Raw genomic sequence first — 23900 nt, forward strand, 5'->3', positions numbered from 1 at the left:
TTGCCTTACCTTTATTTTTACTATTTGTATTCGATTTTTAAAAAAATATAGATCTCATCGTTTTTGACAAACGGTCATCACAAAGGATGAGACAGAACTTGCAAACGTTGATGGAAGAAACAGCGCGTCAACAGAATGTGATCCAGGAGCTCATAGAAACTAATCAGCAGCTTAAGTAAGAAAATGGGGTAGGGGGACCTCTCTTGAATTTTTTGTATCTAGGTGGATGCAAATACAAATATATATTTTTAAAATATATTTTTATTGATATCAGAGAGGAAGGGAGAGAGAGATAGAAATATCAATGATGAGAGAGAATCCTTGATTGGCTGCCTCCTGCACATCCCCCACAGGGGATTGAGCCTGCAACCCGGGCATGTGCCCTTCACTGGAATTGAACCCAGGACTCTTTAGTCCGCAGGCCGATGTTCTATCCACTGAGCCAAACCAGATAGGGCACAAATATAAATATTTTTAATAGGTAATCTTTTGGTGATAGCTTAGCAAAGAAATTTTAGAAATTCATTATGTTATTAGATGAGTAGATTTGTTGATGTGATTTATGTTTATTACTAAGGAAGGACTTGTGTGTCTATCATTAGAAAAGAACTTCAACTAGAAAAATGCCGAGCAGTAGATCAGGAACAACGAGCTAATGACTTGGAAGAAATAATGGAGGGTGTGAAATCTAAAATTGGTGAATTGGAGGATGAATCCATAAATAGAGTTTGCCAGCAGCAGAATAAAATGAAAGATCTTCAGAAGGAGCATAAAGCTTTACAGGTACTGAGTTATATATTTCCTTACATAATAGTAGTATAAAACAGCTCACCAAGGTTACAGGTGACTTCCATGTTGCTTAATTCAATGGTCTTTACCTTACTTGGCCTATTACTGTTTCTTCTTGAGATTCTTCCCTTGTTTCTAGAATATTTTCTCCTTCGGTTTCCCTCTAACCCCACTGCTGATTCTTCTTATCTCCCTAACCTCTCAATGTTGGGATTCCCTAGTAGTAATTCCTTAGTCCTTTTTTCTTCCCTATATACTCTAACTCCCTTGGTGATGCTCAGTCTTTCTTAGCACCTAATTTAAATCTACAGTCCAAACCTCTTCCCTTACTTCCTGACTCATTTCCCACTACCCACTTGACATCACTGATAGGCATCTAGAACTTCACATGTCTAAAACTGAGTTCCTGTATTTCCTCTCCAAAACTTTCTTCTTTTAGTCTCCACTCTGGTCCAAGTCACCTTCACTTATCCCCTGCTTCTCTCTTGGGTTTGCTGCTTCTCACCTTGCCTTCTTTCTTTTTCTTTTTCTTTTTTTTTTGTTAATCCTCACTGAGGATGCTTTTCCATTGATTTTTAGAAAGAATGGAAGGGAGAGGGAGAGACAGAAAGAGAGAAACATTGAGGTGAGAGAGACACATCTATTGGTTGCCTCCTGCATGCACCCCAACCAGAGCCAGGGATTGAGCCTGTAACCAAGGGACGCGCCCTTGACTGGAATCGAACCTGAGACCCTTCAGGAAGGCCGTCACTCTACCTACTGAGCCAAAGCAGCTAGCGGTCCCCTTGGTTTTTTTTGTTTTTGTTTTTTTTAACATATTTTTTATTGATTTCAGAGAGGAAGGGAGAGGGGGAGAGAGAGAGAGAGAGAGAGAGAGAGAGAGAGAGAGAGAGAGAGAGAGAGAGAAACATCAATGATGAAAGAGAATCATTGATTGGCTGCCTTCTGCACGCCCCACACAGGGGATGGAGCCAGCAACCTGGGCATATGCCCTGACCAGGAATCAAACTTCTGACCTCCTGTTCATAGGTCGATACTCTCAACCACTGAGCCTTGCCTTTTTAATGTGCTCTCAAGATAGTAGCTCGATACTTTCCAATGGCTTTCCTTTTTCTTTAGTGTTAGGGAGATTCTCGGTTTCCTTTACTGTTATGAAACCTTGAATGCAAGCAGTTATAAGCTACAATTCCTCTATTTTATACCTATTTAACTTGTTAAATGTTAACATTTATGACTGTTTCTGGAGCTAGTACCTATTTAAAAACAGCCTCAGTACTGAAGTTCTTGAATGAAGCAGTTTGATAGAAACTGTGAAGATGGCTTTGTGTACAATACTGTTAGAACTGCATGTCCTAGATGTACATGTTGTAATTATGTTTTTTTAAAATTTCTTCTAGGCAAAATGTCAGCATTATAAGAGAAAACAAATGGAACAACAAGAGGCTATTGCTTTTTTGCAAAAGGATATCTGTAGATTATCAAAGGAGGAGGAAGAGCGCATTGCCACTCAAAACAGAGTATTTTCTTATCTCTGCAAAAGAGTTCCTCATACCATCTTGGATAGACAGTAATGTTTACTTTATTGATATGTGGATAGATTCATCATTTTTTAAAACTAATTTTATCTTGGGAGTGGTTACATATATCTCTTATAAATTGGGTTCTGCTTTCTATATAGCAGGATAAAAATCCCCAGGATTTCTGAGCAAAGAAATTAAGCCCAGAGACAGAAAGACAAGTTAATGATGAACTGTAATAGTCTACGTGGGAGATAATGAACGCCTGTGTTAGGGCTAAAAGAGAGATTGCAGAGATGGACAGAAATTGTCCAGACTGACTGGCTGTCGTTGTTGAGAGGAGGAGAGGAGTCAAAGATTATTAGATTTCAAGTTAGATTTGGGGAATGGAGAGGAAAGATGACAAATTCATTTTTGGACATGTGCCTAAGCACCTTGTGCCAGCTATGTAGAAATAGCAGGGCTGCAGTTAGAAGGACTGAACTCCAGAGAACTTACAAATTTCAGATAGACAAAAGAGAGGCAGAAGAGAAGTTATGTTTGGGCGTCAGGATAACCAAGGAACAGAATGTTTCAAGGAGAAGGTGGTACGAAGTGTTACATGCTGCCTCATCCGTGTATATGTTTACCTTCTTCCTGTCTTATTTGCTCAGAACTCCCATTTGACACAAATAACTCCTCACTACAAGTTTATTGAAGATAGCCGGTAGCAGTCACCCAGAATGAATGAAGTTTGCTAAGGAGGAAAAGATAAAAATGGAATGGTAGCTTAAGAGGGAAGTGTGGGGATGAGAGGGCTTGTGAAGGATAGAAAGGATGATATGTAAGCTAGTATGTGTGGGTATGGGGAAAGGTTGAAAAGAAAGACTAATCCATAAAGTTATAGTATTAAAAGCACAATTAGCTGAATTAGATTTAAAGGCAAGAGATTGTAAATTTCCCAAGATAGGAGAGAAATAGTATGAATTCTTATTTTAAAAAGAATAACATGTGAAAGTATAGTGTTATTTTATTTTTCTTTGAGGATTTTTTAAATTAAAAAAGCAGTACATGCTTATAAAAATTCAAATAATACAGAAGTGTTTAAAGTAAAATGTTATAGACCTGCCTGTCCCTCCTAATTACCACACCTTAGAGATAACCACGTTAATCGTTTGGTTTGTGCCCTTCCTAGTGTTTCACAACAGGAGGGCTCTTGGTATTTTGGGTGGGACATTTTATTATTGTGTAGGGCTGTCATGATCATGGATGAAATTTTAATATCTTGCCTTCTCCCCAACCAGTCTGCAGCCCCAACTCTGTTCCCTAGTATTATCCCCCAGTTAAGAACCTATAGAGTTCTTTTTCAATACACATACAAAATCACATACAATTATTTCTTTAAAAAATAGTAGTGGTATACATTTGGCTATGCAACATTAATTTTTCCCTTACTCCTTATTAGGACATACAAATATACATTGTTTTTCTAACGCTTCATCATTTTCTATAGTATGGATGTGCCATTATTTATTTAACTTTTTCCTTGTTGAAGAGTAAATTGTTTCTGTGTTTTCACCTTTCTAAATAATGGTGCAATGAGCAACTTTGTTCATCTTGACTACAACCTTGGGGCATATATTTCTGTGAGAGTGATTGCTACAGGTAGAACTGTTGGGCCTATGAGAATATACATTTAATATGCTGAAATATAATGATTGTGGTTATTTTTAAAACTATACTTTGAAAGTAATATATGATTTAGTATAATACTTCTGGCAAAACCACTTAAATTTTTTATAAACTTGCTAGATTATCTGTACACTTATCACTATAATTTGAAATTATGTAGAAAGAATAGTAAATGCTACAGTATCACATTTTGAAATAATTTATTTCCTGTTTTCTAGGTTGCTTTGCCTAATTGACTACTATGAATCCAAAATTAGAAAACTTCATAGACAAAGGTATAGCTAATCCTGTATGGCAGTTTTTAAAATACTATCCAGTTGTGAATCACACCAAAAGTAGTCAGCCTTTTGAAACCTAAAATATGCTTTGGAAATCTACCTAATATCTAACTATGAATTTTTTAATAAAGCTCTTGAAGACTGTATTTTACTACTTATGTTAAAATCTATTGTTGCATTTATATTAAATATATATATTTATTTCACCAAAATATTGGTTACAGAAGAAATAGGATTTACTGTATATTTTAAAGTATTATAATTTATTCTATTTGATGTCATCAAGCCATCAGATACTGAGTATATTCACAAAGTGATATAATTAGATTAGTTATCTACCAAAGTACAGTCTAATTAGTGTGCAGATTTATATGAGCTAAAGATAAAATGTCATAGAGAAAAATCAAGCAAGCATATAGACTAAAACATAGTTTACCTCTGATTAAAGAAATTAAAGGTAAAGATAAAAATAATGGTCTTCAATTAACCTAAAATAGCTGAATAATCTAAGGCCAAATGACCTAAAGTGCTTTCATATACGGTCATTAAAATAGTAGCTATTCTATTTCATCATTTATAGATGGGACAGTTCTTTTAACAGATACTTATTTGAGCACCTTCTTTGTGCCATGGTTTGGTTTAGGGACTAAGGATACCATGATAAACTAAGCAGATAAATCTCCACTTTCATCAAGCATACATTCTAGTATTCTTAAGAAAAATAACTTTCCAGAAACTCAGCAGGACCAGTGACAGAGCTGTGCTGGTTGCTGATTCCTTCTAGCCCCTTGAGACTTTAAAAAAGAGAGCAGATGGAGGGAAGAAGTGGAAAAAAGTGAAAGGAAGGAAAGACAAGAAAAGAACAGCTCATGGTAGAGTAACTCCTTGCTTCATTCTATTCAGAAAGCAGTATTATAAGTAACTTCAGGGACCTTCTGGTTTTCAAATGAAACTTGTGTTTTAGATGGTAGGCATGGTGTTAGCTTCTACAGAGATAGGACAGAGTTTTAGGTAGAATCCTTACATTCTAGGATTTTGCAGTCTGTTAAGGGAAATAAAATGTCCACTTATACTTTACATTTTTTCATATAGTTATTTTGGTGACATAAAAGTACTAGAAGGAAAAAAACAGTATGCTTTGTTTGTTTACTCATTCAACAAGTGCTTTTTCTTTTTCTTTTTTTTTAAAATATATTTTATTGATTTTTTTTACAGAGAGGAAGGGAAAGAGATAGAGAGTTAGAAACATCGATGAGAGAGAAACATCGATCAGCTGCCTCCTGCACATCTCCTACTGGAGATATGCCCGCAACCCAGGTACATGCCCTTGACCGGAATCGAACCTGGGACCTTTCAGTCCGCAGGCCAACGCTCTATCCACTGAGCCAAACCGGTTTCGGCAACAAGTGCTTTTTCATTCACTCTTAGGCTCCATACTCTTCTAGAAAATGAGATACCATGGCAAACAAGACAAAGTTCTGGTTTCCATTGATCTTATATTTTAATTAAGATGATAGCAGATATATTACTATTAGGTAGTAGTACCTAATACCTAATACCATTCTCTATAAGGACAAGTAGGAAATTTGGCTTAAATTTCAACTCATATTTGGGTTATCAAAATGTTACTAGATTGATTTAATTTTTGTTAGCTGAATTGTTCCTTTGAAGATAGATTTTTTCATAAGTGTACTGCATCTATTTTTTCATAGGCAATATAAAGAAGATGAAAGTCAGTCGGAAGAAGACTGCAGCAGCCTTGATGCCTCACCAACTTATAAAGGCCTTCTACTGGTACAGAGACTACCTGACTCGTACATACTTTTTTATAAAGTGAAGTAGTCATGTAGGAAAGTTAACTTTTTTTTTATGAAATGTGTTGCAGTCATTACAGAATCAACTGAAGGAATCAAAATTTAAGATTGATGCACTTTTAAGTGAAAAGCTGAATCTCCAAAAAGATTTGGAAACCAGGTGAGAGAAATTTAAGTAATTTTTATGTAATCTTTGAAAAGTAAACACATATTGGAATTTAGAATGTTAAATGAGTCATTCTAGCCCTTTTACTCTAAAACTAATCTTGAGGAAATTCATACTCTCATATTCATTTTAGTCAGTTGTCTGTCATATGATGGAAGGAATAAGAACACATAGGTAGGCAAGGGAAGTGAGAAAATAGGAGTCTACATTGAAAAGATAAAACTGGGTAGGAGCTCAGAATTGATTCAGTAGTAGATTCTTATACTAGTAGGTTTCCCATCCCCAAATTCCTTTAGGACATATTATTTCATCTTATCCTTATGTTATGGGAGAAGAATAAGATGAAAAGTTTAAATGGCATACTATAGAAAGGTATATTTATATACAGCATACTACCACAAAAGAATGAGACTCTACATGTGTACAGTGATTAGTAAGGAATGAGACATTTAATTCAACAAATATTTGTTGAACATCTATTATAAGTTAGACACTTTCCTAAGCTCTAGTATAATATAATGACCAAAACAAATACCTTGTTCTCATAAAGCTTATACTTTAATGGAGAGGGCACTGACACCTGTAGTATAAACCTCTTATATAAATTTTAACAACCTGCCACATAATAATATGGAAAATTATGATAATATAAATAATAAAAATTTTAAAACATGTATGGGAATCATGAACAGTGAATTCTGAATAGTGGTTACTTGTGTTATGCAAAAGAGAGGAATGACATTAATAAGGGACACACACGCAGTGTTAAGTATATGTATAATGTTTTAGTTAAGATAGCGGTTCTCAACCTGTGGGTCGCGACCCCTTTGGGGGTCGAACCACCCTTTCCCAGGGATCGCCTAAGACCATCGGAAAACACATATATAATTACATATTGCTTTTGTGATTAATCACTTTAATTATGTTCAGTTTGTAACAATGAAATACATCCTGCATATCAGATATTTACATTACGATTCATAACAGTAGCAAAATTACAGTTATGAAGTAGCAACGAAAATAATTTTAAGGTTGGGGGTCACCACAACATGAGGAACTGTATTAAAGGGTCGCGGCATTAGGAAGGTTGAGAACCACTGAGTTAAGAGATTTGAACCAAATCTGTTAATATTTAATTATAATATGGTAAAACTATTTGTAAAATACTATTTGTTTTACTATTTATTCTTGTCTGTACATTTGAAATATTTCATATATAAACAGATAATAGGTTTACAATGATAAAAATGGGTAAAAAGTTTTGAATAGAAAATAATAGAGAAGAAATCCAATGGCCAGTGAACCCTCACTAGCAGTCATATGATATTTTAAGAATTTTAATAAGCATATTTGTGACAAGTAACAAAGTATACACTATTGTTTATTATTAAATATTCTTACATGTTTTTTAATAAATTGAATATATTTAATATGATTTATTTTCTACAGGCCCACACAGCATGAATTAATACTTTATAAACAACAGGTGAAGAAACTGGAGAAAGCCCTAAAGAAAAGCATCAGGTAATTATATTTTATGAAAGTTACAAATTTATTAGGCTTTTGTATTTTATTACCTCTCATTTTTCCTCATAGTGAGCTTGGCTTAAAAATACCAGGCTGATGGAGGGAAATGACATTAAAAAGGGGTATTTCTGGTTCCACAGCTTAAAAACAATTTCTACTGTTTTGGATTTGGCTATATATTCATCTTAAATAAGAACAAGAAAACAGAATTTGCCTAATTTAATATGGACAAGATTTTAACTAGAAAATTGTCTTTGGAAATCATGGAAGGATTATAAGAGAATCATTGAAATTAGAAATGGCAAGCCCCAAATCATGGGGGTAGCCATGACCTGAAGAATATATAACCTCATCATACTTTAAAAGTACCAGAATGAATGCAGTGATCCATTTATATTCACCATTTGTATCTTTCTTGACTTTGAAAAGCACGTACTCAGAGGAGTTTCAAAAATTTTTCCTCTACTAGTGGTAATATTTTCTGAAGGTTATCTATGTGTACTCTTTGACTCAAGGGAAAGGGACTTAAGGGATCATTGGGATGAAATATTTTGAAAACTATGAATTAATATATGTATTAGAAGTATTATATCAACTGTATATAAGTTGATTCAGTTTTTAGTGACAGCTGTATTTCCTTCTTCCTGTGGCAACACATGCCACAGTGAAAGGCGAGTATTCTGGATATCCAAGAATTATATATTGAATTAAATAAAATAGTACAGAAGGAAAACTAAATAAAGAGAGAAGTGAAGGTTTGGGAAAGCTGCATTCATTCATTCATTCCATTAATATTTTTTTTCCTTCCTACTATTGCTTGACATTTTGGGTACCTATGATAACCTCCTACTATCTGCTTGGCATCTGGGTACTGGAATTACAGTGGTAAACCAAATAGAAAAGGTTCCTGCTCTCATGGAGATTACACAACGGGAGAAGGCCAGTGAAAATGACAGTTTTTATGTAAAAGTACTAAATGTAAAATAGTGTAAGAGTTGCTATTGTGTGAGTTTTGGACACGATCAAAGGTGGCAGTGGTGGAGGTGTTAAAGTGTTTGGAGTATTAGAATGGATAGATTGTGATAGATTGAATATAGGCAGCTGGGGGGCAGAGGGGAATCAAGACTTCTAAGTTTTAGGCCTGAATAACTAGGTAATTGGTAATTAGCCAAGATGGGACACTGGGTTGAGAAACAACTAGTAAAAGGAGGCTATAGGGGGGTAATAAGTCAGAGGAGAGAGTGTAAGAGAGGAAAAGCTTTTCATTAGCCCTCTTAGAGTCTCTGTCTGGGCCTGAAAACTAAACTGACAAGGACAGATTAACATGAGAAAAGCATACAAATTTATTGAATATAAGTTTTATATGACATAGGAGCATCCTCAAGGAAATGAAGATTTGAATATGCAGTTAAACCTGAGTGTTTTTATACCAGGTTTGATGAAGTGGAAAGTTGTGGTAAAATGTGATAGGACAAAAGAGTATGAGCTAAGGGTAGTAAACTGGGGGAAACTCAGATTCTTCTTGGTGTCCCTCTGTCTTCAGAGATAAAGTTGCTCCTTTCCTCCTGGTACAGGGAGGTACCTGTCACAGGAGGGCTTTATGATCTGCTTCAGGAAAGAAGAGGGAGGTCAGAAAGACCTTCCTGCACCTGCCATTTTCAGAGAGGATGAGAGAGAGAGAGAGGTCAGTGATGCGAGAGAATCATTGATGGGCTGCCTCCTGCATGCCCTGCACCTGCCATTTTAAAATTCCTTCAGCTTAAAACATTTCTTATGTCAATGTGGCATATTTTGTAGTGCCATATCTTGATCTCCTACAAAAGAATCTTACTGACTTCAAGGCAAGTATAATAGTGAAGACACATACCCACACACATGCATGTATTTATATATACAGAGATAAGAGTCAATCCTTATTATTTGCAGATAGCATGTTTGTGAACTTGCCTACCTGCTAAATTTTATTTTTAATCCCCAAATCAGTATTTGCCGCACTTTCATAATCACTCATGGACATGCCCAACACAAATGTTTCTAGCTGTTGAACAAGATGATGTTCTGCCCTCTTGTTTCAGCCCTTATATACTGTAAACAAGCATCCTTCTTGTTATCACAATGCCACTCTTTTTTTTTTTTTTTTTCATTTTTGGGCTTTTTATTGGTGATTTCTCTGAGATGGCTCCCAAGCCCTCATGTGACAGGTACCCTCCCTGTACCAGGAGGAAAGGAGCAACTTATCTCTGAAGATAGAGGGACACCAAGAAGAATCTGAGTTTCCCCCAGTTTACTACCCTTAGCTCATACTCTTCTGTATACACAAGAAGGCTGTGGTGTGCCTTACAGAAAAAATACATGCGCTAGGTAAACTTCATTTAGGCATGAGTTATAGTGCTGTTAGCCCTGTCTTTAAACATTCACACACAGTTGAGAAAGTGTGACCAGATGCATGCAGGAACCTGACCTGTGTTTCCCCTCGGAGCAGTGATTTAATCTTTGCTAATTTAGTGTATATTGTTTAATAAGCATATCTATGACTTTATAGAATATAGCTACCACAAATAGGAATGAACTAAATATGTTTTGTGTTGTTCATTTAGGCTCTGGTCTTTAAAAAATATATTTTATTGGTTTTTTACAGAGAGGAAGGGAGGGGGATAGAGAGTTAGAAACATCAATGAGAGAGAAACATCGATCAGCTGCCTCCTGCACACTCCCTACTGGGGATGTGCCCGCAACCAAGGCACGCGCCCCTGATCGGAATCTAACCTGGGACCCTTGAGTCCGCAGGCTAACACTCTATCCACTGAGCCAAACCGGTTAGGACTAGGCTCTGGTCTTTAGATTGACTTTTCACAATTAGCTTTTAAATTATGATTCAGAACCAATCCCTGCCATATTTTTCTGCTAAATTTGAAGAAATTATATTTTTTATTAATTTAAATTTGGAAGTTAAAACTGTTTTTGGCATATGGGACAGTGCTGCAACCAACTGAGCCACAGTGGCTAGGGCTTAAAAATCTATTTTTTTTTTTTTGAGTACCTACATGTGGAAACAGAATTTGGAATGTTAGATAACTTGCATCACATGGGTGGTACGTAGAAGAAATCAGATCTCTGCACACACTCCTAACCACCATACTAATAATTAGAACCAAACAAAACACCCAATGAAAAAAATTTTTTAAGGTAAAACATTTCAAATTTTTATTTTAAGTGGCAGGGGTAAAATATTTTTCAAACAACTGATGTTGGAGAAATAATTAAAAATATAATCTGTCAATCCAGTGAATCCTTTCTACATAAATAGAAAAAAAGAAATTGTTTCATTATTGAATAAACATTCAACCAGACTGATGTGTGCTATAGGCAGTCTGCTAAAGAGATGGCAAAGACAGAAAGAGATCTCGCCCTTTTGTACAGCCAAGCAGATGCTATCCATTACATACATGTGAATTGTCTTTATCCAAAGGGAAAAGAAAACTTTTCATAACCTTAGCCAAGCAAGAAGTTACAATTCAGAGCCAGGAGCCTTCGATAACCTCCAACAGGACGGAGACAAGGGACAGTCCTCCCTGATGTCCACATTCAGAGAGATGGTTCCAAAGCTTTGACGGCAGGCATTACAGAGATGTAAAGTTGGCAAGAGGCTTATGTAAATCTTACACATTTACATTTTTTTAAATATAGAGAGAGGAAGGGAGGAGAGAGAAAAACATTGGTGCAAGAGCGCAACATTGATCGTCACCTCCTGCACGCCCCCTACCAAGGATTGAGCTCTCAACCCGGGCTTGTGCCCTTGACTGGGAATTGAACTGGCAACCTCCTGGTGCACAGGATGCCCAACTAACTGAGCCACAGCATCCTTATTGTTATCACAGTTGCCACTCTTCTTTTGTGTGTGTGTGTGTGTTTTTTTTGTTGATTTCTCTGAGATGGCTTTTTGTTGGTGATTTACGTTATTCTTAAAGAGACAGAGACAGGATTTATAGCTACAAGTTTTCCAAAGGAATTACTACAAGAGAAGGAGGGGAAAGTCTCTTTCCCTTTTAGAATCAAAGAAGATTCAGTTTTTTTTCCCTTTAGAATTGTAGTTACCTTTTAACTAACCAACCTTCAATATCAGAGAAGGTGATTAATTTAACATGGGGAAACATGGACTCCTCTTGCTTGAGTTAATATTATGAACAAGTTAATTATAAAATTCTGTTGATAGGAAGTGATCAAATAGGTTTGCCATTGCAAGATAACCAAAGCACAGTTCCATTTCATTTTTCAGTGGTATTTGTATTTTGCGAGGAGGAAACAAAATAAGAGTCTCATCACCTAGTGTTGAGATGACAGCCACTGAGGTGGTCAGTTACACCAACAAGCCAAAGTGAAAGTAACAATGTAGGTATTATTCACTTACTGCAATAGTGTTAGCAAGGGGTCAAAAAGAAAAAGGCTGGGCCCTCGGTGCTCCATTTTCCCAGAGAATGGCACCAGGCAAGGGTCATCAATGACATGTAGAACAGATGGGAGGAAGCATCTCAGTGCCTTAGGAGCCTGGCACAAAAGACCCCTATTGTTTCATGGGCGTAGGAGGCGGCCCAGGAGTAGAAAACTAGAGTCAGACTGGAGAAAAGTGTTTCAGTTAAGGAGAAGTGAAAGCTCCCTCTCTCAGAGTCCCCCAATAATAAGGGCTCAGAAAGGAGACACTTGGGCTAGGAATGCAGAAATGCATATGAGCATGGCCAGCCGGGAGGGGAAAGGTTAGGGGGACTGAATTCTTGACAGCAACTCCCTTCAAAGATTGTGATGCACAAAGGCTGTACACCCAGTCTGGTGGGGGAAGGGCAGCTTTACTCCATGAGGCTTTCCAGGCAGCCTGTGTAATTGCCTACAGTTTGGGCCTGAAAGATAACACATAGGATTGGGGGCTGGAGCTGGACTCCCTCCCCTCCTAGAGAAACAGTTGCCTTTAGAGTTGTAACTGCTAGACTGAAGAGAACCATCCTTCTTTTCATCCTAATCATTCACAAAATCGTAGGAGTGTAGGGAAAAGGACTTAGGGAGCATACAACTTTGAGAGGCTCACATTGATGCAGATGTGTTTTGTATCATTGTGGCTAAATTAGCGTGATTTAAAAAATAAAATTGGCTTTCTACTTTTCAACTCGTTCCTCATCTTCGGAATGGAATCACATGAGATCATGGAAAGGCTTCAACAGATACAGTTGAAAGCTCTGAAGTGCCTGCACACAGAAAGTTATTTTATCGAGATAACACAGCATATTTTAAGTTGGAAGTGCAGTTTTCTGGTTTTCCCAGACTCCACAAAGAAGCAGTTGTCTACGTGGAATGAGTGTCTGCTAAGTACACAAAATATCCCTTAGTCACTCTTAGGGATGTTTATGGCCTTCAGGCCCTGCTCACTGCTTTGGAAACTACAAAACAACCCTAGCATATTTCTGAGTACAATATAGGTTTCTCAAACATTAACTTAATTGGAAAAAAAAGCTTTTCCTCGACTGCTTGAAGGTCAGCCACCATCATGAATGACACAGTAACTAGCTGGACCAGAAAGTTCACAACCAGTTGACTGCTTGTGCTGAAACAAATGGTCATTGATGTCCTTCACCCTGCAAGGCAATAGTACCTCAGACAGAAATTGGGGAAAAGCTAGCCAAAATGGATAAGACTGCTGGGAGCCAGTCCATCCTTGCTGTTTCAAGGGACCTGGCATGTATGGCATACTGTTCTTAGGATGTTTGCTCACCTTCTTGGCACTATGTGTTTTAACCAAGGTCTCTGAGAAAGGTTGTTTCCCCAGGTAGGGATTTTCCCCTGAAGTTGGGGAGGGAATAAAACCTCTTAACTAAGTGCCAGGCGGGTAATTGATCACTTTAACTATGAACAATCATACTTAAGCTACATAATCTTTACTCCCTGGAATGGAGTTAAGAAACGCCCTAACCTTTGTAATAGAGATTGATAGGATTGAATCAACTGGTATAAATATAGATGTAACAAGACAGCAAGACTCAGAACTTAGAACACAGAACTAAGAAGAGAGAACCTACAGACAGAACCTACAGACAGAAGAACTTCGCTGGAGAGAACATGGCAAAAGATCCTGGACTGAACCTGACTACAGAAATTGGCAAGAGAACCTGACTAGAACCTGGTGACTGAACCTGGCTGGAGAAGCTGGACAGAACCTGGCTGAAGAACCTAGTGAGGGAACATGGCTAGAGAACCTCGCTGGAGATCCGAAGCAGAACCTCTCTGGAAATCCAGACCAGAACTTGGCTGGAGATCCTGGCTGGAGATCCTGGCTAGGCTGCTGATCAACTGAACACTGTCTCCGTGTCATTCCTTCTTCTTTGCCGACTCCGTCCACACCTTTGGGGACCCCTGGACCCGCTGGGGCTGGACCCCGGCATAAGACCACACCAGATGTTATCTTTGTATTTGGATTCAGAGCTCACTTTGGGGATGGCAAAACTGGCTTCGGGATGATTTATGAGTCCTTGGGTTATGTAAAGAAAAATGAACTCAAACATAGACTTGTCAAACAAGGTCTCTATGAAAAGAGACGACTTCAAGAAAATAGTGAAAGGAATGCAAGAACAAAATGAAGAAAGTCGGCAACTACAAAGGCCAATGGTGCTGGCAAAAACGAGTCAGGATTCTTCAGTGACTCTCTGTGGTAATTGTGCAGATTTTTCATGAGAGGATTAGTAAACTAAGAACTTAAAAAAAAAAAAGGCCAAAATGAGACACAACAGCATTTTTGGTGGGATAAAAAAGAATTTAATACAGATTGAGACAGAAACTCAGTGTCCCAATTACAGGGTGAAAACGGGTTTTTATGAGAAAAGGAAGGAAACAATTATGTGAATAGAAGTGTTAATCTAAAAAAAAAGCCACAGTGAGCGACAAGCATTTGTTTGAAATCCAAAAGAATAGTTAATCAGGAAGCACTGATTCAGGCGGAAACCCAAAGTGTTCCAGTTGGGGTAATGGCAAATGGTTTATGAGAAAGGGAAGGGGAATAAGTACATGAATACAAGGTAGGAGTTTCTATTGATGTTAGTAAGTAAAGGAAGGAATTTCTATAGGGGCACGTAAGCTAGGTTATTGTTTAGCTACATATGGTGGTGCTTATTCTAAAGAATGTCTTTAATTTTCAGTCCAGAGTGTCTGAAAATTAGCTTTCCTGTTAGCTTTAGTTGTTTGAAATACAGTGATTTTTTAGGCCTACTCCAAAGGTTGTTTTGCTCAGTTTGAACATTCCAGAGGTTTAAGGAGCAAGACTGTAAAGTTAACTAACATTTAAATTCAAGGAGCAAGACTGTAAAGTTAACTAACATTTAAATTCAGATATATTGGTTTACTTGTATTCCCACTAGAGAGCATATTGGCTTTTCTGTCTCTTGTATTCTAGATAGTATGCTCTTGACTGCCTATAGGCAAAGCTGTGAAGTATGTGAATATGGAAAATAGGTGGGAAATCAACTGGAAAATGGATTATGAGGTCTTTGTGCCTACTAGAGGAAAGAGACTGACTTTTTACCTAGAGCTAATCCATTAATTAAATTTATTTTTATTTTGTCATATACTCACCAGAGAGCAGAGAAGAGCAATTGAGTGAAGATCAAGGGCAATACATGTGACTGGAGTAGATAATTGTAGGATAGTAGTAAGAGATGAGGTAAGAAAGAAGTCTGTAGGAATATTGGATTAGGACTAACCGCATGAAGAGATTCAAATGCTAACCCAAGGAGATTAGATTTAATTCACAAAGCAGTGGTAAGCAACTGATTGTTTTTTAGCAGGCAAATGACATGATGCATATTGCTATCCTATTTTACAGATGAGTCATGGAATCAGTTTGATGAGTCAAGGTTCTATAGGAAACTGATAGGCATACTCAAAGTTAAAGATAGTTAATTTGAAGTGGGTATAAATAGACCTGTTTTTTTCAAAGGTAGGATGGAAGCAGGAATGTCTACTACAGTTTGACTTCAGAAATTTTTGGAGAAGGGCAATGGTTGGCTTCTAGGTAGATACATTCATACATAGTTAGGTTTCTGGGCAAAGAGATTCCCCCAGCGTTCTAGTAGCCACCTGGAATAATGAATGTTCTCTTGGGTTTTTATGCCCTCTTGACTGGCCCATGCATCATGTTATCTGTGGAGCATGAAGAAGGAAGAACTATACTCTCTAGCTCAGTGGTTGCGAACCGGTGGTCCGTGAGGTCCAAAAGGTTGGTGACCACTGCTCTAGCTCTTGCTGATTCAGTGCCCAAACCAGTTGTCCTACCCATTGCTTCTTGCTTCCTTTCTCTGTAGCTTCCAAGCTTGGATCCCTCGGAAGCTGCTTCCATTCTTTACTGTAGTTCTTTCCTATTCTATATTTTTTGCAAGTGTTGGGGAGTGGTTAGAACTTTCTTCTTCAGTCTGATCCCTTTTGTTATCAGCAATTCCTTCTAATTTGTGGTCTATTGAGAGGACCTTCTTATTTCCAGTGACAATATGGTTTAAATTTTAAAAATTGCATGTATGCATGTGTGTGAGCACATGTACACACACACATAAAATGTTATAAAGCTGTTGAGAGGGTAGCAGGATCATTGACTGAGTTTGTTATCTTAATCCAGTATGTAGGAAAGCATTTTGTATTATCTTGATTTTTTCCCCCCTCTAGATTACAAGAGTGTCTCAGTCAAAAGACTGAGGACACAGAGAAAAAAGATGACCCCCGCAAAGATAACCAGCAGCAGGCCCTAATCGACCAGAGATGCTTTCAGGTATGGAATAGCTAGCAAAGAGACTAGTGTTTGTAGTCAACCTTGGTTTTAATTGCAATGTCATAAATTATCAGTTGGTAAGGAATATTTGTATCCGGTATTTGTTGTGCTTATCCTGTCATGTCTTGCCATGACATACCTGTTTGGCTAAAAACATTATAGTTAGCTTGACTTAGAATTTGTCTTTACCCTTAAAAGAGACTTTGGCCTAGTTCAAAGCAGGGTAATAAAAAGCTGGTAAGATTTTAGAAAGATTTTATCCTTTGCTCTCCATCCTTAAGCCATTCCCCTTTTTATTGTTTTTGGTATTATTATTATTACTAGAGGCCTGGTGCAAAAATATTTGTGCACTTGGGGGGTGGTCCCTCAGCCCGGCCTATGCCCTCTTGCAGTCTGGGACCCCTTGGGGGATGTCCACCTGCTGGCTTAGACATCCCTCTGGCAGCCCGGGAGCCCTTAGGGGATGTCCACTTGCCAGCGGGGAGCAGACCTAAGCTGCAGTCTGACAGCCTTAGTGCTGCTGAGGAGGCGGGAGAGGCTCCCACCACCACCACTGTACTGGCAGCCATCAGCCTGGCTTGTGGCTGAGCAGAGCTCCCCCTGTGGGAGCTCACTGACCACCAGGGGGCAGCTCCTGCATTGAGCGTCTGCCCCCTGGTGGCCAGTGTGTGTCATAGTGACCAGTCATTCCCAGTCTTTCTGCTGTTAGGGTCAATTTGCATATTACCCTTTTATTATATAGGATAGAGGCCTGGTGCACGGGTGGGGGCTGGCTGGTTTGCCCTGAAGGGTGTCCTGGATCAGGGTGGGGTCCCACTGGGGTGCCTGGCCAGCCTGGGTGAGGGGCTGATGAGTGTTTGCAGGCTGGTCACACCCCCTTCAGGGTGGGGGTTCCTACTGGAGTGCCTGGCCAGCCTGGGTGAGGGGCTGATGGCTGTTTGCAGGCTGGTCAAGCCCCCCAGTGGGGACCCTCACCACATGGGAGTTTGGCCAGCCTGGGTGAGGGGCTGAGGGCTGTTTTCAGGCTGGCCACAGCCCCTTCAGGGTGGGGGGCTCTACTGGGGTGCCTGGCTAGTCTGGGTGAGGGGCTGATGGCTGTTTTCAGGCTGGCCAAGCCCCCAGGCGATGGAAGCTCCCAGCCTCTCCTTTTTTCTTTTTTTCTTATTCTGGGGTTTATTTATCTTCTATAATTGAAACTTTGTAGCCTTGAGTGGAACCCAGGCCCGGCCAGGGCAGGTGGGAAGCTTGGCTTGCTCCATTGCCGGGGGCAACCCAAGCCTCCTGCTCACTCAGCTCTGTGACCACAGCGGCTGGAAGCCAGTATCTGGGATTTATTTATCTTCTATAATTGAAACTTTGTAGACTTGAGCGGAACTCAGGGCCAGCAAGGCAAGTGGGAAGCTTGGCTTCCTCCATTGCCTCCAAGCCTCCTGCTTGCTCCAGCTCCATGACCACCGCCATCTTAGTTGGGTTAATTTGCATATTTGCTCCTGATTGGCTGGTGGGCATTGGTGGGTGTGGCTGGTGGGTGTGGCAGAGGTATGGTCAATTTGCATGTTTCTCTTTTATTAGATTACTAGGGGCCCGGTGCACGAAATTCGTGCACTGGGTGTGTGTGTGTGTGGGGGGGGGTGTCCCTCAGCCCAGCCTGCCCCCTCTCACATACTGGGAGCCCTCAGGCGTTGACCCCCATCACCCTCCAATCGCAGGATCGGCCCCTTGCCCAGGCCTGACGCCTCTGACAGTGGCGTCAGGCCTGGGTAGGGGACCCTCATTTCCCCCCATCACTGGTTCTGCCCCCAGCCCAGGCCTGATGCCTCTGGCCCAGGCGCCAGGCCTGGGCAGGGGACCCCCAGACCCCTCCGATTGCTGGCTCTGCCCCTTGCCCAGGCCTGATGCCTCAGCCAGAGGCGTAGACCCCCATCACCCTCCGATTGCCTGATCGGCCCCTTGCCCAGGCCTCACGCCTCCACCAGAGGTGTCAGGCTTGGACAGGGGACCCCCATCTCCCCCCGATCACTGGCTCTGACCCCGCCCAGGCCTGAGGCCTCTGGCCCAGGAATCATGCCTGGGCAAGGGACCCCCATCTCCCTCTGATCGCTTGCTCCACCCCCCGCCCAAGCCTGACGCATCTGACCCAGACTTTAGGCCTGGGCAAGGGGACCATCATATACCCCCAATCCCCGGTTCCGCCCCCCACCCAGGCCTGATGCCTCTGGCCCAGGCATCAGGCCTGGGCAGGGGACCCCCAGCCCCCCGCCCAGGCCTGATGCCTCGGCCAGAGGAGTTGACCCTCATCACCCTCCGATCACCAATCACTGGATCGGCCCCTTGACCAGGCCTGAGGCCTCCGGCAGAGGTGTCAGGCCTGGGCAGGGGACCCCCAGCTCCCCGCGGTTGCAGGCTCCACCCCTGCCCAGGCCTAACGCCTCTGGCCGAGGCGTCCGGCCCGGGCAGCGGGGACCCGCAGCGGCAGCAGCGCCACGATCTCCCGCTCTGCCCCTGCCCAGGCCTAACGCCTCTGGCCGAAGCATTAGGCCTGGGCAGGGGACCCCTAGCTCCCCCCGGTTGCAGGCTCCGGCCCTGCCCAGGCCTAACGCCTCTGGCTTAGGCATCCGGCCCGGGCAGCGGGGACCCGCAGCTGCAGCGGCCCCGCGATCGTGGGCTCCGCTTTAGGCCCAGGCAAGGGACCCCTAGCTCCCGGGACTGCCAGCTTCGACCGTGCCCAGCTCCCATTGCTGGCTCCACCCCTACTTCCTGCTATCACTGGCCAGGGCGGCAAAGGCACCTGATTCTCTGATCATGGCTGGGGGGCAGGGCAAAGGCGGCTCTTAGCTCCCCGCTGGGTTTCCGATCACTGTCAGTGGCAGGGGGCTTCTTCCTGCTTTCCCTTTCGCCTCCCTGCATTGTGCCTACATATGCAAATTAACCGCCACCTTTGTTGGCAGTTAACTGCCATCTTAGTTGGCAGTTAATTTGCATATAGCCCTGATTAGCCAATGAAAAGGGTGGCGTCGTACGCCAATTTCCATTTTTCTCTTTTATTAGTGTAGATTACTAGAGGCCCGGTGCACAAAAATTTGTGCACTATGGAGGGGAGGGGGGTCCCTCAGCCTGGCCTGTGCCCTCTCGCAGTCTGGGACCCCTCGGGAGATAACGCCCTGCTGGTTTAGGCCTGCTCCCGGGTGGCAGAGGGCAGGCCCAATCCCTAGGTGCCGCCCCTGGTCGGGCTCAGAGCAGGGCTGATGGGGGGGTTGGGGCGCCGCCCCCTGTCATGCACAGAGCAGGGCAGATTGGGAGGTTGCGATGCCACCCTCAGTCACGCTCAGGGTAGGGCCGATTGGGGGGTTGGGGCACCGCCCCTGTCACACTCAAGGCAGGGTCAATGGGGAGGTTGCGGTGCCACCCCCTGTCACGCACAGTGCAGGGTCAATCAGGGTTGGGGAGCTCCCCCCTGTCATGCACAGAGCAGGGCCCATCAGGGGGTTGGGGAGCTCCCCCCTGTCACGCACAGAGTAGGGCTGATAGGGGAGTTGGGGCACCGCCCCCTGTCACACACAGAGCAGGGCGGATCAGGGGGTTGGGGCGCCGCCCTCTATCACCCACAGAGCAGGGCCAATCAGGGGGTTGGGGTGCCGCCACTCTCACACTCAGGGAAGGGCCGATGGGGAGGTTATGGCTCTACCCCATCACACACAGAGCAGGGCCTGTGGGGGGGGGAGGGGTTGGGGCGCCACCCTCTATCACCCACAGAGCAGGGCATATCAGGGGGTTGGGGCGCCGCCACTCTCACACTCAGGGCAGGGCCGATGGGGAGGTTATGGCGCTGCACCCTGTCACACACGGAGCCGCAGGGCGATCAGGGGTTTGGGGGGCTCCCCTGTATCAGGCACAGAGCAGGGCTGATCAGGAGATTGGGGCACCTTCCCCTGTCACAAACAGAGCAGGGCCGATAGGGAGGTTGTGGCCCCGCCACCTGTCACACACAGAGCTGCAGGGCGATCAGGGGGTTTGGGCGCTGCCCCCTGTCGCGCTGCCCCCTTTCACACTGATCCCGGTGCCGGGATGCCTTTCGGCTCCGCTGATCCCGGTGCTGGGAGGCCTCGCGGCTCCGCTGATCCCGGTGCTGGGAGGCATATTACCCTTTTACTATATAGGATAGAGGTCTGGTGCATGGGTGGGGCTGGCTGGTTTGCCCTGAAGGGTGTCCTGGATCAGGGTGGGGGTCCCCACTGGGGTGCCTGGCCAGCCTGGATGAGTGGATGATGGCTGTTTGCAGCTGGTCACACACCCTTCAGGGTGGGGGTCCCCACTGAGGTGCCTGGCCAGTCTGGGTGAGGGGCTGAGGGCTGTTTTCAGGCCGACTGAAGCTCCCAACTGCTCCTTTTTTTCTTTTTCTTTTTTTATTCTGGGCCAGCTTTAGCTCTGGCTCCAGCTCTGAGGCCCCTGTTGCTGAAAGCAGGTATCTGGTTTGTTTGGGTTCTGTAATTGAAACAATGTATAACTCCAGCTCTGAGATCCCGGGCTTACTGAAAGCAGGTTTCTGGGGTTTTGTTTAGCTTCTATATTTGTTACAATGTTTCTTAAACTGCAAGCTCAGAGGCCGGCAAGGCAGGCGGGGAATGTTGCAGTCCTCCATCACTGAAGCAAGCAAGCCTCATGTTAGTTTCAAGCTGCCTGGCTGCCGGCTGCCATCTTGGCTGGCAGTTAATTGCATATCTCGCTGATTAGCCAATGGGAAGGGTAGCGGTCGTACTCTAATTACCATGTTTCTCTTTTATTAGATAGGACTATTATTATATAAGTAAATTTTTTTTAATATATTTTATTGATTTTTTACAGAGAGGAAGGGAGAGGGATAGAGAGCTAGAAACATAAATGAGAGCGAAACATCGATCAGCTGCCTCCTGCACACTCCCCACTGGGGATGTGCCCGCAACCAAGGCACATGCCCTTGACCAGAATCGAACCCGGAACCCTTGAATCCGCAGGCCGACGCTCTATCCACTGAGCCAAACCGGTCAGGGCGTAAATTTTCTTAAGGTCTTTGTATGGTTCTTTTTTTAAATATATTTTATTGATTTTTTACAGAGAGGAAGGGAGAGGGATAGAAAGTTAGAAACATCGATGAGAGAGAAATGTCAATAAGCTGCCTTCTGCACGCCCCCCACTGGGGATGTGCCTGCAAACAAGGTACATGCCCTTGACCAGAATCGAACCTGGGACCCTTCAGTCCACAGGCCGATGCTCTATCCACTGAGCCAAACCGGTTAGGGCTGTATGGTTCTTTTTTTAAATTTAGATATTTAGTTCACCTGAAATTTAATGTTCTATGCGGTGTGATATAGAGATCTTACCTTACTGATTTTATAGAATAGGTAGATGAGCATTTATTGACTAGATGTGTAGTTAAGCCTGATTATTTACTGACTTAACTGGGCCTGCATTTTTATTTTATTGGCCCTACCCAGGGTTTTAAAAATTTTTAAATTACTGATATTTCTTAAATTAAGGGATTTTGCTTATTAACTTCTTATTTGTAGCTTCTCTTAAAAAGTGAATCTGGCAGCCTGGCTAGTGTGGCTCAGTTGGTTGGAGCATCATCCTAGGTATCAAAGAGTCATGGGTTCAATTCTGGTCAGGGCACGTACCAAGGTTGTGGGTTCAAATCTTTGTCATGGTACATATGGAGGCAACTGAGCAATGTCGCTATGTCTGCCTCTGTCTGTCAGTCTCTCTTTCTCCCTTACTCCCCTCTTAACCTCTCCTATGAACTTCTGAAGCTCAGCTAGCATCAATTCCCTGGTCTCTTTTAGGAGTGCTATTGCCCTCCTTACTTTTGGTCTGAGGCAGGAGGAGAAGGACTATGTGGATTCTAATATGTCATAACTACTTTCAAGTCTACATCATTTAAAAAGACATTTTAGGTTTTTTGTGAAGTTTATGGTTCTCATTAGAACTTATGTTTAATCATGTTGATGAAACTATTGTACTTCCAAAATATTACAAGCGTCAGTCTTATTAAAGACCTTGCTCTCATTGATAATTTAGTGGAGGGAAATATTTTCCCATTAAAATTGTATTAAAATAATTTAAATATAATAGAAGTGACATACTGAAATGCACTAAAATAAGCAATAAACCAAACTGCTTGTAAATAAGCATCAGAAGCCAAATTCTCAAGAGACCTGTAGCTTTTATGGGGAGAAAAGAAAAATAGCACAGCATTTTTCACTCACTAGTTCTGTCACTCCTTTAAAATACATTAATCTTGGTAAATCCTGTCCAATGAATCGCTAACATTTTCTTAGTCTGGTCACTATCCAGGATCAGTTTGATCACCTTTTAGCAAGACCTACATGATGCTTTTTAGGATTTCTCTTTAGAATGTGTTGGGCTTTGTAATTCATTGTCTTTACTCGGAACTTCAGCTGAAGCTGTGAAACATCAGGAACTGCTCCCATTTAATATCCAAATTAGCTTAAATATGAGAAGATAGGAATAGGGAAATGTGGAACTCTAGCTAAGGATATCTGGATGACGTTTCTTCTCTATGTGGATTAAAATAGGTCATAACTACATAACTACTTTCAAGTCTACATCAGTTAAAAATACATTTTAGTTTTTGTGTGAAATCTGTGGTTCTTATTAGAACTTATGTTTAATCATGTTGATGAAACTATTGTACTTTTGAATATTACAAGTGTCAGTCTTATTAAAGACCTTCTTAATGACCGCCTCAAATTAAATTTGAAAATGATGTTACATTGACATATAAAGCACTCCTTTTACTTATGTCACTTTTAAAGGATTATGGTAAAAATTTCAACTAAAAACAGCCTTTTTTTTAAAGGTACTGAGTAGCATCAATTCAATTATTCACAATCCAAGAGCTCCAGTAATACTTTATAAACAGAGCAAAGGAGGAGTCCAACATTTTAATAAAAATTTTGATCAAGATTGTGGATTTGAGCATCTTGTTCCTATCCTAGAAATGTGGGCAGATCAACTGACTTCCCTAAAGGTAAGGGGTTGTATAGTCTTTACATGCTTAGAAAATCTGTTGGCGTTGTGGACTTTATTAATAGGCTAGGCGTAATTTGTTTTGTTTGATTGTAAAGCTGAAACAGCTTATCTTATTAAATGTTAATCTTGCTACTTACATATCCATTGTAAGTACTGCCTGCTTGATGTTGTCATTACTATAAGCTGCCTCCTATAAGGTTCTACCAAACAAGACATTTTTTAGGCTCATTGCCTTGTTGGAAATCTATAGTAGATCCACTTTGACTTCTAGGTGCTTCCCTGTTCTACCTTCATCTCCCTCTTTTTGGTATCCCCATG

The 23900-nt window shown here is 41.8% G+C and overlaps 1 protein-coding gene across 4 annotated transcripts in view; it reads left to right on the forward strand.

Annotated features, from left to right (window-relative positions):
• Nucleotides 1–23900, forward strand: part of CEP70 (centrosomal protein 70) — a 55030-nt gene that overhangs the window by 20225 nt on the left and 10905 nt on the right. For all 4 annotated transcript variants that reach the window (XM_059663822.1, XM_059663823.1, XM_059663825.1 and 1 more), the window contains 9 exons: nucleotides 52–175; nucleotides 603–783; nucleotides 2187–2356; nucleotides 4196–4252; nucleotides 5968–6049; nucleotides 6141–6229; nucleotides 7685–7759; nucleotides 16454–16556; nucleotides 23410–23580. In XM_059663822.1, coding sequence (XP_059519805.1) covers nucleotides 52–175; nucleotides 603–783; nucleotides 2187–2356; nucleotides 4196–4252; nucleotides 5968–6049; nucleotides 6141–6229; nucleotides 7685–7759; nucleotides 16454–16556; nucleotides 23410–23580 — 1052 coding nt within the window. The remainder of the gene's footprint in view (nucleotides 1–51; nucleotides 176–602; nucleotides 784–2186; nucleotides 2357–4195; nucleotides 4253–5967; nucleotides 6050–6140; nucleotides 6230–7684; nucleotides 7760–16453; nucleotides 16557–23409; nucleotides 23581–23900) is intronic.

Source organism: Myotis daubentonii, chromosome 14, assembly GCF_963259705.1.
Source record: "Myotis daubentonii chromosome 14, mMyoDau2.1, whole genome shotgun sequence".
In the NCBI taxonomy this organism is placed as follows: Eukaryota; Metazoa; Chordata; class Mammalia; order Chiroptera; family Vespertilionidae; genus Myotis; species Myotis daubentonii.